Source organism: Antechinus flavipes, chromosome 1 (assembly GCF_016432865.1).
Source record: "Antechinus flavipes isolate AdamAnt ecotype Samford, QLD, Australia chromosome 1, AdamAnt_v2, whole genome shotgun sequence".
NCBI classification, from domain to species: domain Eukaryota; kingdom Metazoa; phylum Chordata; class Mammalia; order Dasyuromorphia; family Dasyuridae; genus Antechinus; species Antechinus flavipes.
This window is the reverse complement of record NC_067398.1, coordinates 726,883,161-726,896,292: the sequence shown is the minus strand read 5'-3', so window position 1 is coordinate 726,896,292 and position 13,132 is coordinate 726,883,161. Positions and strand designations below refer to the sequence as shown.

Here is a 13,132-nt window from a genome sequence, read left to right as displayed (position 1 = left end):
TTTCATGAGCTGCACAGATTTATTTATTTAGGAATGATGTACAAGTTTCTTCATTAAACAAAGCTCTAGCTTGAGAATTTCCCATATCTTGCTGAATCTCCAAATTGCCAATCACACCAAGAAAGCTTAGTGATGTCACCTGAATTATTATTCTTAATCTGAACCTGAGGACCCAGGAATGTGGCATTGAAGGGTAGGGTTCATTTTCAAGCTCCTCTTGATCCTCTCAAAGGATTTAGAGCTGGAAGAGATCTGAACCCTAACCTGAATATAGCGTTAAAGTTAAATTAGTTTACCCACAGAACCAGAATTTTAGCCCATGTCCTCTTACTCCAAAAGTAGGGATCTTCCCATTTCATCAGGAGGTCTTTCAGATAGATGACCAGATGAAAAGGAAGGCTCCAATGTGCTCAAGAAGCTGTATGCTATCCCAAGGCAACTTTTCCTTTCCTTTTCTCACTCTCCCTACAGGGTTACAGTAAGACAAGATTAAGAATGGAAGGTATCAGCCACATCATCTTCTCCCAGTATTCTGTCCCTTATTCATTTTCTTCCTTATTTTAATGTCTTTGTATTTCATCACAGAACTGGTAAAAACCAATCAGATTTGTATATACAGTCTTTCCACACTGGTTATATTCATAAGGTTTGTCTCCAGTGTGGATCCTCTGATGTACAGTGAGAGCTTCCTGTTTTCTAAAAGCCTTTCCACACTGGTTACATTCAAAAGGTTTCTCTTCAGTGTGAATTCTCTGGTGTACAGGGAGACTCTGCTTATATTTGAAAGTCTTTCCACCTTGATTACATTCATAAGGGTTCTCTCCATTGTGGATTATCTGATGTCCAATAAGAAATTTCTTTTCTCTAAAAGCCTTTCCACACTGGTTACATTCATAAGGTTTCTCTCCAGTGTGGATTCTCTGATGTACAGTAAGAGTTCCCTTTTGTGCAAAAGTCTTTCCACATTGATTACATTCAAAGGGGTTCTCTCCAGTGTGGATTCTCTGATGTCCAATAAGAATTCTCTTTTCTCTAAAAGCCTTTCCACACTGGTTACATTCATAAGGTTTCTCTCCAGTGTGGATTCTCTGATGGGCAGTGAGAGTTCCCTTTTGTGCAAAAGTCTTTCCACATTGATTACACTCAAAGTGGTTCTCTCCAGTGTGGATTCTCTGATGTCCTGTAAGAGTTCCCCTTTGTGTAAAAGTCTTTCCACACTGGTTACATTCATAAGGTTTCTCCCCAGTATGGATTCTCTGATGCACAGTAAGAGCACCCCTTTGTCTAAAAACCTTTCCACACTGGTTACATACATATGGTTTTTCTTCAGTGTGGATTCTCTGATGTACAATAAGAATATCTTTTTTCCTAAAAGTCTTTGCACACTGGTTACATTTATAAGGTTTCTCCCCGGTGTGGATCCTCTGGTGTACAGTAAGAGCTCTCTGATTTGTAAAAGCCTTTCCACATTGGTTACATTTATAAGGCTTCTCCCTAATGTGGATTCTCTGATGTACATTAAGAGCTCCCTTTTGTCTAAATGCCTTTCCACACTCATTACATTTATAAGGTTTGTCTTCATTGTGGATTCTCTGATGAACAGGAAGACTATGCTTATATTTGAAAGTCTTTCCACATTGATTACATTTATAAGGGTTCTCTCCAGTGTGTATTCTCTGATGTCCAGTAAGAGCTCCCCTTTGTGTAAAAGCCTTTCCACACTGGTTACATTTATAAGGTTTCTCCCCAGTGTGTGTTCTCTGATGTGCTATAAGAGGTCCCATTTGTGTAAAAGCCTTCCCACACTGGTTACATTTATAAGGTTTCTCCCCAGTATGGATTCTCTGATGTGCTGTAAGAGGTCCCCTTTGTGTAAAAGCCTTTCCACATTGGTTACATTCATAATGTTTCTTTCCAGTATAAATTCTCTGTAAATGTCTAGTAAGAGCTGCACTTTCTGTGAAAGCCTTTCCAATTCGCTTATCTTCATAAGATTTTTCTCCAATGTGAATTTTCTCAGGTTCATCACAGATCTCTTGCCAAGTGAAGTTAGCAGGACCATCACTGATGAACCTTGGCTTGAGAGATTTTACCACTGAAAGGTTTTGCTCGGTAGTATGTTCCTTCGTTTCAAGTCTGATGTCTTTTTCTGGGGAAAAAAAGACAACAAAGAATAAAACAAATATAGACATTATACATGCACACATGTATGTATGCAGGCATGTGCTCACAGAGACACACTCAGACCCACACATTTATATCCCCTTCCCTCTACTAGTAGAAAAGAAATTTAATTATTTTCTATTTCCTCAGATAAAGAGCAAAATCCTAATAGGGCAGAATCAGTCATTTAAAAATCCCATTATTAGACATCCTAAGGATGATTGAATTTCTAATGAGCTTCATGCACAAATATATCGGATCCTCACAGTAAATCTGTGAAACAAAGAAAGGGCCTTTATTCTCACTGGGTGCACAGCTCAGGCCATCACCTTGGAATGCTTGAGTGACTTTAATTCAAATCCCAACCAGAGACTGGAATTTGCATCCTGTGATTGGAAATGCTCTCCCTACAATATTTGACAAGTTAACTCCATTGTCAATACTTCCTGTAACTCTTTTGTGATCACTTTCAATTTTTTTTTTCTATTACATTATCTGAGGTCACGTTCACCATACTAACACTTGGTTTTGGTGTGTTGATTTTTCACATTTCACCTAAGGCATAAATGATTTTGTTCTGATCCATTCCTCTTTTTGATGTAGCCACTAATTATTCTTTTTTAAACAATTATTATCATATTCCCCTACTTATTCTTTTAATGAACAAAATTTTTTAAAATCCCCAAGGGATTTAACTCCAAAATTTGTCAGTGGCACCTTAAGTGGTAAAATGTCCTCTGGGACATGGATGTGCATCTATCTACCTCAACAACTATCTTTCTGCAGTGATTTCAAACTACCATGATCAGAAATACACAGCTTTATGAGATCATGCAATGATCACATCAAACTTTGAGGGCTTCCTAGTGCAATACATTCTTTCAGTTTCTCAACTTGACATTAAATTGCTCAGGAGGACCTGAGTTCAAATCTGGTCTCAGACACTGTCTAGCTGTGTGACCCTGGGCAAGTCACTTAACCCCAATTGCCTAAAAAAAAAAAAAAAAAAGAAAAGAAAAGACATTAAATTGCTTCTAAAATTCCAGAAAGGTTGGCCACTTGTGTACAAATGGCCACAGATGTAAAAAAAAGACCTCCAATGGCAGTCTCTGACTGCACCAGAATAGTTCTCTAATTCCTGGGTTACCAAGTAATCACATCTCATCAAATCAGTAGCCACCAAATCTAGATGTTGTCTGACTTTCCATTCTTGCAACAGTGAGGGCAGGCTACCTGAAAACCATGGTCATTAGCAATGCACAGTAGAAGACATCATGAAATCATCATAGACGTCTACAACTATTCTGCAAAAAATGTACTTAAAATGTCACTCATTGAGATGCTAAGGTCATTTGCTAATTTGAACGTATCCTCGGTTTATGTTGCTCTTCTTCTATCTGGCAGTTTTTCAAAGGCATTGGTTGGCAACATGGGTTGGTCAGTCATAATGTAGCCACTTTACCATTGGTAGAAAAAACAGAAAAATATCTGGTGAAATTCTATCCTTTTAATGGTTGCTTTGCGTTATTAAACATTACTATAGAAAAAAAAGCAATACTTGCAAGTGACCTTTCAATGAATTTATGAACATTATTAATGCAATACTTGTCATGAGCCAAAAGAAATATAAATCTTTTAAATAATAATTAGCAAAAAGTTTAATTGATTAGAGTTCTAAAAAGTGAAATTCCATCTCTTCATGACAGCTTGTCTGATTCTTCTATTTTCCACATGTGTGACCATTTTCATCATATCAGTTTCAGAATCAGAATAGAGCTGGGAGGACAGTGGAAAAATTGTGCATACGGCCTGGAATTAATAAGAACCAGATTTTCTTCCCATCTTAGAAGCTTGCTAGTCTAGTTACAGGACTGCTGTTTTCCTCAGTTTATTTCTAAAATGAGGATAATACTAGCACCTAAGTCCTAGGGTTCTCATGAGGATAAAATGAGACCATTATTTATCTAGTGCATGAAGCACAGTAGGTGCCATATAAATGCTCCCTGTTTTATTTCATCTTGACTATTTTCTCCCCAATTGTGCTCTCTTTAAATCACTGTTATCCTCACTAATTAGTGACCTCCTAAGGCACTAAATTTATTTTTTTTTAATTTTATTTAATAATTACTTTATATTGACAGAATCCATGCCAGGGTAATTTTTTTACAACATTATCCCTTGCACTCGTTTCTGTTCCAATTTTTCCCCTCCCTCCCTCCACCCCCTCCCCTAGATGGCAAGCAGTTTTATATATGTTAGATATGTTGCAGTATATCCTAGATACAATATATGTTTGCAGAACCGAACAGTTCTCTTGTTGCACAGGGAGAATTGGATTTAGAAGGTAAAAATAACCCGGGAAGAAAAACAAAAATGCAGATAGTTCACATCCATTTCCCAGTGTTCTTTCTTTGGGTGTAGCTGCTTCTGTCCGTCATTTATCAATTGAAACTCAGTTAGGTCTCTTTGTCAAAGAAATCCACTTCCATCAAAATATGTCCTCATACAATATCGTTGTCGAAGTGTATAATGATCTCCTGGTTCTGCTCATTTCACTTAGCATCAGTTCATGTAAGTCTCGCCAGTCCTCTCTGTATTCATCCTGCTGGTCATTTCTTACAGAACAATAAAATTCCATAACATTCATATACCACAATTTACCCAGCCATTCTCCAATGGATGGGCATCCATTCATTTTCCAGTTTCTAGCCACTACAAACAGGGCTGCTACAAACATTTTGGCACATACAGGTCCCTTTCCCTTCTTTAGTATTTCTTTGGGATATAAGCCCAATAGAAACACTGCTGGATCAAAGGGTATGCACAATTTGATAACTTTTTGGGCACAATTCCAGATAAGGCACTAAATTTAAACAATTTTCCTGGTCCACAGTGGATTTCTACATAGTGCTGATAGATTATCTGCCCCACAGTCTGTGATCTCCACGAGAGCAGATGATCCCTCCATCTCTTTCTGTTCCTGGTGCTTAGCCCAGGGTTCAGCATGGAGCAGGCCCATAATGTTTGCTGACTGTTAGTCCTAAGAAATGGCTCACCTCGGACAGCCTGAGCCCTTTTGGCTCCTTCAGGAGAATTCCACTGCCCCAGATCCCAAGCAATGACTCTTATAAAATCACAGATGATCAATGGGAGTTGGGACCCACAAGGCCACGGAGTGCAAGCCATTCAGTTTATAGATGGGAAATTGAGATTCAGTGACTAGTCCAGAAAGCCACTGACAAAAAATATATCTGAAAATATTCCAAAGCTGTTCTTCCTCCCCTTAACCAAGCTTTTACTTCATGGTGGCTCCTAGAAGCCTCTTGTAAGCACAACTCTCATGTCCCTGCTTTCTCCTCACTCACCTGGAAGGCAGCTCCTCAGACCTTCTGGGTGCAGCATCCAGGGTACTTCCCTTTGCTCAAAATAAGAGATCACATCTTCTCTGGGAATTGGAAGCCCTGGGCATGGAAAACAGTTAGGGACGAAGGAGAGAAGCTTGAAATTTAGTTCTCTTTAAGAAATGAGGTGAGGATCCAGAACTGCTCCATTTAGAGATTCATCCCCTTTAAACATGTGAGTCTATGGTCACCCACTAGTGCTTGTAATGCTAGTAACCCATGATAGGGTTTGCCCCATCATGCTGTTGTACAAGGTGTCCTGAGAAATAGGCAAATGCTCTTCCCCCACCTCTTATCCTGTTGGGTTCCATTGTGGCAGAAACGTCTAACCCCATACCTGGGTACAAAGGGTTCTTGGGCCTGAGCGGCCTTGGCCAGATGAAGAGGGACCTCAGTCCTGAAACCCCTTCTTCAGAGAAGGACAGACTCATTCCTGAGTTTCCATTATCTAGAAATTATGTGGAGCCAATAGGGCAGTGGAGGGACACAGGGGCATAGAGGCAGGAGTACCTGAGCTTAAATGAAGACTTGGATAGTTATAAGCTGTACACCGCTTGGTAAGTATATTAAACAGTTTGCCTCAGTTTCCTCTACTGTCAAACAAGTATAACTAACTTGCAAGGTGAATATATGAAAAGAACATAATATTTTGTTTTACCTTTAATTTACAAACAAGTAAATCCAAATTTAGTAAAATGAAAAAGATCATTGACCATCAAACAGTAATTCTGCAGCATACAACTTGCTGTTCCTTTCAAATAAACAACAAAATTATAAATGTTTTTCCTTCACTTTCCTGCCCCCACCCTAGAGAAGTCTGCCATTGTACAGAAATATATATGGTATACCTATGCAACCATGCAGATACACATACATGTCAAATTATGCTCTATGTATTCCTACTCATCAGTTCTTCCTCTGGATGCAAATCGCATCTTTGCTCATTTGTGATTTTTCATTAATTTGGTTATTTAGAATAACAATGTATTTTCTTGAAGTTGTTTTTAAACAACATTGTTGCCACAGTGTTGCGCAGAAAGCATCCGGCACAGTACCTGGCAAAGGAAATGCTGCTTCCCTCCCATTTCTTTCCCACTACTTGTGCTAGAATTTGAGGGCAATAAGAAGGAAGATTATGGACAAACTTCCTTTACTGGGGACAATTAGGTACTTGGGGCTAAAATGTGTGCCTATTTAAAAAGATATTCCAATTGCTAGAACCATCCCAAAGAGCAATGGCATGTAAGGAAACGTTGCCTGAGCCATTTCCAGAGCTTTGGCAGACGAATTTGTATCCAGTTATAGTCGGCCAAAATAATCTCTGAGATGTGCTCCTATCATCCAATGTAAAGACATACAGGAAGACCCTATTGCAGACCAGCAGTTTCTCCTTTGTAACTGATACTGCCTCCCCAAACCCTGCACCTTAGGGAATGACCATATGCTCTTTGCAGATTCAGAATTAGTAGGGGAAATGTCCTTACCCAGGGACAGCAGGTTCCGGGCATTCTCCAGCATCACCCCCTTGTACAGCTCCTTCTGAGGAGGGTCCAAGAGGCTCCACTCCTCCTGGGTAAAGTCCACAGCCACATCCCTGAATGTCACCCACTCCTAAAGCACCAAAAGTCATGAGATGTAGAGCTGAAAGACACTTCAGAATTGGGGTTAGGGGAACACTAACCCCTAATCTACAGCAGGAAACAAAGCAGAGAAGAGATCTGCTTAAAGGTCAGACCATTTCTGAGTGTCAAAGTCAGCTCCTGGAACCAGGGTGAGTAAGAGTCTGACTGAATTTTGCCAAAAGCATTTTATAGTGTGTGACTGATGATGTGGGGTTTGTCACCAAGGGATGGCAGGCACAAAAATCGGGGTTCAGCTACGTGAGGAATTCATCACGGCCATTCTCTCTGGGAAAAGGAGGATTTATTGAGGGGAATAGACCCATGAAAGGAGGAGCCCATGAAAGACAAGGTCCTCAGTAGGACTCATAATTACCCAGTAGAAAGGGAGCCCCCCATGAGGTTCGGGCCCACCCTCTGCTGGCGGGCTAATCCTGAAAGGGTGAGTTATCTGTAAGGAGAAGTGGAGTTGGGGGCAGTGGGAGTTAGGGGAGATAACAGGTGACACGGGGCGGGGGGGGGGGGGGGGAGGAGTAAGGAATAAAACGCCAAAAGGCAGAGTGCCCCTGCTGACTGACCCAAAGGAGGGTAGCCACCAGAGGATCTCCCACAAGTAGGTCTTGTCTGATACAAGATGAAGAGCAACCTAACTCAACCCAGAGCCATCTCTAGGAGCAAAACGAAAGTTTATTATATGTTATTGAGAAGAATATCTCCCCATTTGGGATACAAAACTTGAGAGTAGGTGTTATAGAGCCCCAGCACAAAAATTCCCCACCCACCTTGCTGACCTTTAATCCCACTGGCTGGCCTTCAGGTCTAAGAGAACTCTCCAGAAGCCAAAAGGCAGTCAATTAATTCAAACCTCCCCTTACTAGGCAATACCTGATTTGGCAAGGGAGAGTGGAGGGGTTTTCCAGTGAGTCACTGGATTCTATGGGAGAAACTTGGGCCTGTGTTAGCTTTGAGGTCGAAGGAGCTTTGCTCAATTTCTTGAGCGATCTCACCCCATCCCATTCAGATGGATAACTGATCTCTGATTCCTTACCTCCCCCCCCCCCAAGAGAAGCTATTACAAACCTCTTTCCTTTACAAGCATCCCACAGTCCCCCTTTACCAATATGCATTGGAGTTAATGCACTCCCAACCTGCTTTGAAGGAGAAAGCTCAATTACCTCCTCATTACTCACTGGCTCTGGGACTTTTGTGGCTGAGCTCTCCACTCTTTCTCTGAATTGAGGGCCTCCTTCCCACCCAGACCCCTTTCCATTCTTCTGGGACCTGTGGCTTTTTTAGTTAATTACCAAGTGAAGGGGATAGAGAACTTACTCTTCCCAAAGAAAATAAAAGAGAACAGGCAGAGGAGGAAAATACACAAAAGTGAAGGACAGCCTGGGGAAAGTGAAGTAATCTACAATTAATATTCAAAGAAAATCTGCCCCTGGCTTAAGGAAAGTGTACTGAAGGGAAAGAGCCTACCCATGGACTTAGACTCCAAGGATGACAATGTGTGGGACAAGACCTCTGGCTCACATAAATCAATAAATGAAGGAGATTTCTCAAGGCAAAAGCAGAAAGGCATTTTATTATGATCTCCAGAGAAAGGGCATCTCCCTCCTCACAAACAGTTAGGCAAGGAGAGGCAGGGCTCAGGTAACAGACAAGAATTATGTAGGGGCCTGGGCTAACACTTCCTATAGGCTGGATCTTTGCCCTGTTTAGCCAGGACAAATGACATCCCATTCTAGTCATAAATGAGGAAAAGTTTCAACCCAACCACATCTTTAGGATTACTGAATTACCTTACATGGGAGGTTCAATGCTAAGGTGGCCCCAACCTCGTTTCACAAAGCAAAGGTCCCACTCCCTGTAAACCACATGATCTCTGGAGAAAGAAACCAAGCCCTGGGCCACAGCTGACCCTTACTCACTGTCTCCATCTTGTGAGACAGCTTTCACAGTTCATTTCATTCAACAGGTTCCCCAGAAAGACCCAACTGGTTAAACAAATGGACCCAAACATGAAGGAAATTCTGGACAGAGAAAATGAAATTCCAATGGGAAAAATGCACAGATCACCCACAGAAACACCAAACCCAGAAACAAAAAACAAAACCCAGGGCTACAAACTGCCAGGCTGACAATGGTCACCTTTAACCATTCAATTCATAAGTAAAAGTTAAAAAAAAAAAAAAAAACTAATGAGACAGACCTTCTCATACAATGGAACTTTGGAACAGTGGAAGATAAATGCAAACCAAGGAGATAAGGGGAAGCAATCGAAGAATGGGTTCCAGAGAACCCTAGAGCTAAGGGAGCAACCCAGGATGACCTATCCTGCAGATGGGAGCTGAAGAATAAGTTACAAAAGTACATATTCCATAGTAAAGGGGAGTCTAATATCCAGTAAAGGAGACTGGGAAGAAGGGATCAGACTCTGCAAGGAAAGCCAGGAGAGAATTATTTCCTAAAAACTTAGAGAAGAGAGTAATCAATAGGGTGAAAGGCTGTAGAATAGGATAGAAAAATGGGAATTGAGGAGATGAGTTCCATGGATTTAGAAAGAGAAGACCACCTGGGAAGTAGGGGAGGAAGGAGGAGAGATTGAAAAGATGCAGAAAGGAAGGAGGCCTGAAGAGGTTTCTTTGATGATATTCTTAGAGGAAATAAGGGACTCCACCCTTAAGCTTAGGAGCTTAGTCCCCGAAAAGGCAGGATTGAGATTTCTAGGAGAATGGGGAAGAAAGGTAAAGGAACAAGAGAGGGTAAATATGAAGAGGAAATCTCCCCAGCTATGGAGCCATGTTCTCCCTGAAGCTGCTGTGATACACAGTATTCTGAAAGGAAGGCACCACGGGAAAGAGGAATCTATGAGGTTGGCCTAGAGCCAATGGCAGAAAGCATCTAGAAGCAGAAAGCTTGGAAGCTGTTGATTATATGAAATGTACAGGGGAAAGAGAAAAACCAGAGGAGCAGAAGGCTTTAACTGAGACAATGAGCATGTAGGTAAAACAGAAAGGGAAGATGGACAATGAGAAGGAGAGAAATTCTCCTGGGAAAGGGGATAAAAAAATGGAAGAAATTAAAAAACAAAACAAAACTAATGAACAGAACTGTAGTTGAAGGGCAAGAGAGGAAGGGAAAATACAAGAGAACTCAAAAGAAAAGGGAGATGAACAAATGTAGAATGACATGAAAACAGAAGAGACGAACAAATGTCTAAAGAAATAGGAAGTAAGAGAATTGTGGCATCTTCTAAATGGGACAACAGAGAAATACGCATATTTCTTTGTCACATATGGAACTTCTATAAAAATGAACCATGGGATACAGAGACATGGCAAAGGTAAATGGGCACAAATAATTCATACATCCTTTCATTCCCTAAGGAAATAAGAATGGAAATTGATTCAGGGATCACTGACAAAAAATATACATATAAATGGAGAATTACCAGTGACATATTCAATAATAACTGGGTCAGAAAACAGATCTCAGAAAAGATAACACTGAAAAAAAAATGACAATGTTTAAACAATGTCCCCAAATTTCTAGGATTCTGCTAAAGTAAACTTTGAGGGGGAAGGGACGGGGAGCAGGGGGAGGGAGGAAGAGACACAGTCTTATAATCACACATTAAGTATTTAGAAAAAGAGATGAACTAAATCTGCATTCTTAAAAAAAAAAAAATAGAAAAACAAATTGGTAAACCCCAAACAAGTATAGATGTCAAGATATTAAAATTGAAATCTTAGTAAATCAGTCAAAAACCCCGAAGAGCTGGGCAGTGTTGTTCCTACTGTGTTAACATAATAAATATTTTTGTAAAGGAAAAATCCATAAGTTAATGCCAGATTCACACACCATCCTCCATGTCAAGGGAAATGGTTGTGATGGTTGATGTTAGTCAGGTCTGGATGGACTGCACTCACCTGAGGAGGTCTGAGGCTCCCAGGGTCCATTCCCTCTGGTTCCAGGCTCCCTCTGTACATAACAAAGTAATCAAAGTAACTCCATTTTGTAAAGTTCCTCCAACAGGTCCCTAATCTTTCTTCACTACAGCATCATATTGTCCCCATCCTTTATGGCTCCACCAATGTAGCAATTCCCAAAGGCCTGAATAAGAGAGGTGGCACCTAAGGTTTTTAATTATATGCTTTTCCGAGAACAAGATAGTCTGGAGTCACCTGGAAAGTCCAGATAAAATAGTCTAGGATTGAGTTCTGAGGGTTCACAAAGAGAGTACAGAGACAAAGGGGTAGGGTCTAGGAGGCAAGACAGGACAATATATTGTTATGCCACAGTTATCTTTTGTTGTCCTGACTCAGTTTCCCTAATTGTTTTGCTTCAGTTTATAATTGTTCTGCACAATCCAGAAGAACCACGGCTCCCTTTTTATCAGAATATTTGATAAGGATAAAAGATCTTATGTTTTAGAATATCAGAATGCCTCTCCCCATCCCAAGCTATCAGAATATCAGATATTGTCTTATCTAAATGCCTCTCCCAACCCTAACCCTAACCCTGCCTCAGTCTACCCCTAGAGTCTGAGCCACCTGTATAAATGTCATTGAGAACTCACATTGTTGGCTGGATTCTTGGAGATCATAGTTTCATTCAGCCCTGGGACCAAACCACGGATCCATTTGGTCCAGCAAATCTCTCCTTTTTAAATAAATCATTAAATACTCTCTAATCTCTATCTTGCCTCAGTTTCTCCAGCATTACAATATGTCCTGGCAGGTCAAGGTCACGAGATAAACAAAACTGCTCCAGGAGGACAGCTGAGCCCGGGAAAGCTGGGGAGGACTGTGGGCTCACCCTGGTGGAACTTGGGCTTGGAGTCCTTAGAGGTAAAGTGCAGCTAGGGAGCCACAAGCCAGGAATCTAATAGGACGCAGTCCAAAAGTCACGGGTTAAATTAAGGGGGAGCAGGAAAAGAGTTTTGGTCAATGGTGTAAGCGGGGGGGGGGGGGGGGGGGGGGGGGGGGGGGGTCCTGGAGGTAGGAAGGCGAGACTCGAGAATCCCTCAAGGAATTGAGTCTAAAGGAGAATCTAAATTCCTAAGCAGGAGGGGAGGATAGGAAGACTGGACGCCTGAGTCCTGATCAGAAGGCTGAAATCAGGACTCCCGGAATCCTAGGGGCAAAATCTGAAGTCTGGGTGGTAAATCTGGGCAGCGGGAGCCAGGAAGTATGGCAAGTGGTGGGGAGCTAATCCCGCAACAAGGCTTAAGGGGGCACTCCCGGTAGAGATGGAGGACACTCTCCACGAGGTCAGAGGAGGAGGAGGAAGAGGAGACCCAGAGGGTGGGACAGCCCGCGGAAGCCCTAGTGTGTGTGTGTGTGTGTGTGTGTGTGTGTGTGTGTGTGTGTGTGTGTGTGGACCGGAGTGGGGGGGAGCAGAGGGGGAGGGGGGAAGGGGAGGAGGCAGGAGACGCCGGCTCCGATCTACCTGGGAACTGCACGCAAGGTTGTGGCTTCCAGAAGACAAAGCGATCGGAGCTGCCCAGGAAAAGAAAAGAGCTCTGCCAGAGCTCCCCTGGAAGGGAGGACGACGAAGAAGTAGGCAGAAAGACTGCAGCTCTGAGACTTTGGACTTTTTCCAACCCCTTCGGGAGGGTCTTCTTGCTCTTCAGAGTCCCGCCCCGTCCATCCCCCAGGAGGGTGGAGTCTTCTCCTCTCCCAAGTACGGCCGGTACTGCAGGCCATGGCCTCTTGCCCCAATGGTCTCTTCAGCCGCCAATTCCTCCCGGACTTCTCCACTTCCTCTCCCCCCACTTTTTTTTTTCTATTTTCCCTCCCCTCTCCCCTCCCCCCAGAGCTCCCTCCAGTAACTCTTCGGGAACCCCAGGATTCATTTACATTTACTTTAGTTTTTTTTACAAGTAGCCAACTTTCCCAGGTTTCCTCTTCCTTGTCACCATAGTATCTTTCTATGGTCTACCCC

At 42.1% G+C, this 13,132-nt stretch overlaps 2 protein-coding genes across 2 annotated transcripts in view; one reads left to right on the top strand and one right to left on the bottom strand.

Annotated features, from left to right (window-relative positions):
* On the bottom strand, positions 1-6,474 carry LOC127545923 (zinc finger protein OZF-like). Its single transcript, XM_051973437.1, has 2 exons — positions 5,529-6,474; positions 1-2,149 (listed from the first exon to the last, which is right to left on the bottom strand). Exons 1-2 carry the CDS (start codon positions 5,563-5,565, stop codon positions 561-563), a joined length of 1,626 nt encoding a protein of 541 aa, XP_051829397.1. The 5' UTR covers positions 5,566-6,474; the 3' UTR covers positions 1-560.
* Positions 1-13,132, top strand: part of LOC127545921 (zinc finger protein OZF-like) — a 229,384-nt gene that overhangs the window by 179,916 nt on the left and 36,336 nt on the right. The window lies entirely within an intron of this gene.

Excerpts from the sequence above, each read along its gene's own strand:
- LOC127545923 (XM_051973437.1), bottom strand. The coding sequence starts at position 5,565 with ATGCTGCACCCAGAAGGTCTGAGGAGCTGCCTTCCAG. Across the intron at positions 2,150-5,528 it reads TCTGAGGAGCTGCCTTCCAG|AAAAAGACATCAGACTTGAA; the intron begins GTGAGTGAGGAG and ends TTTTTTCCCCAG.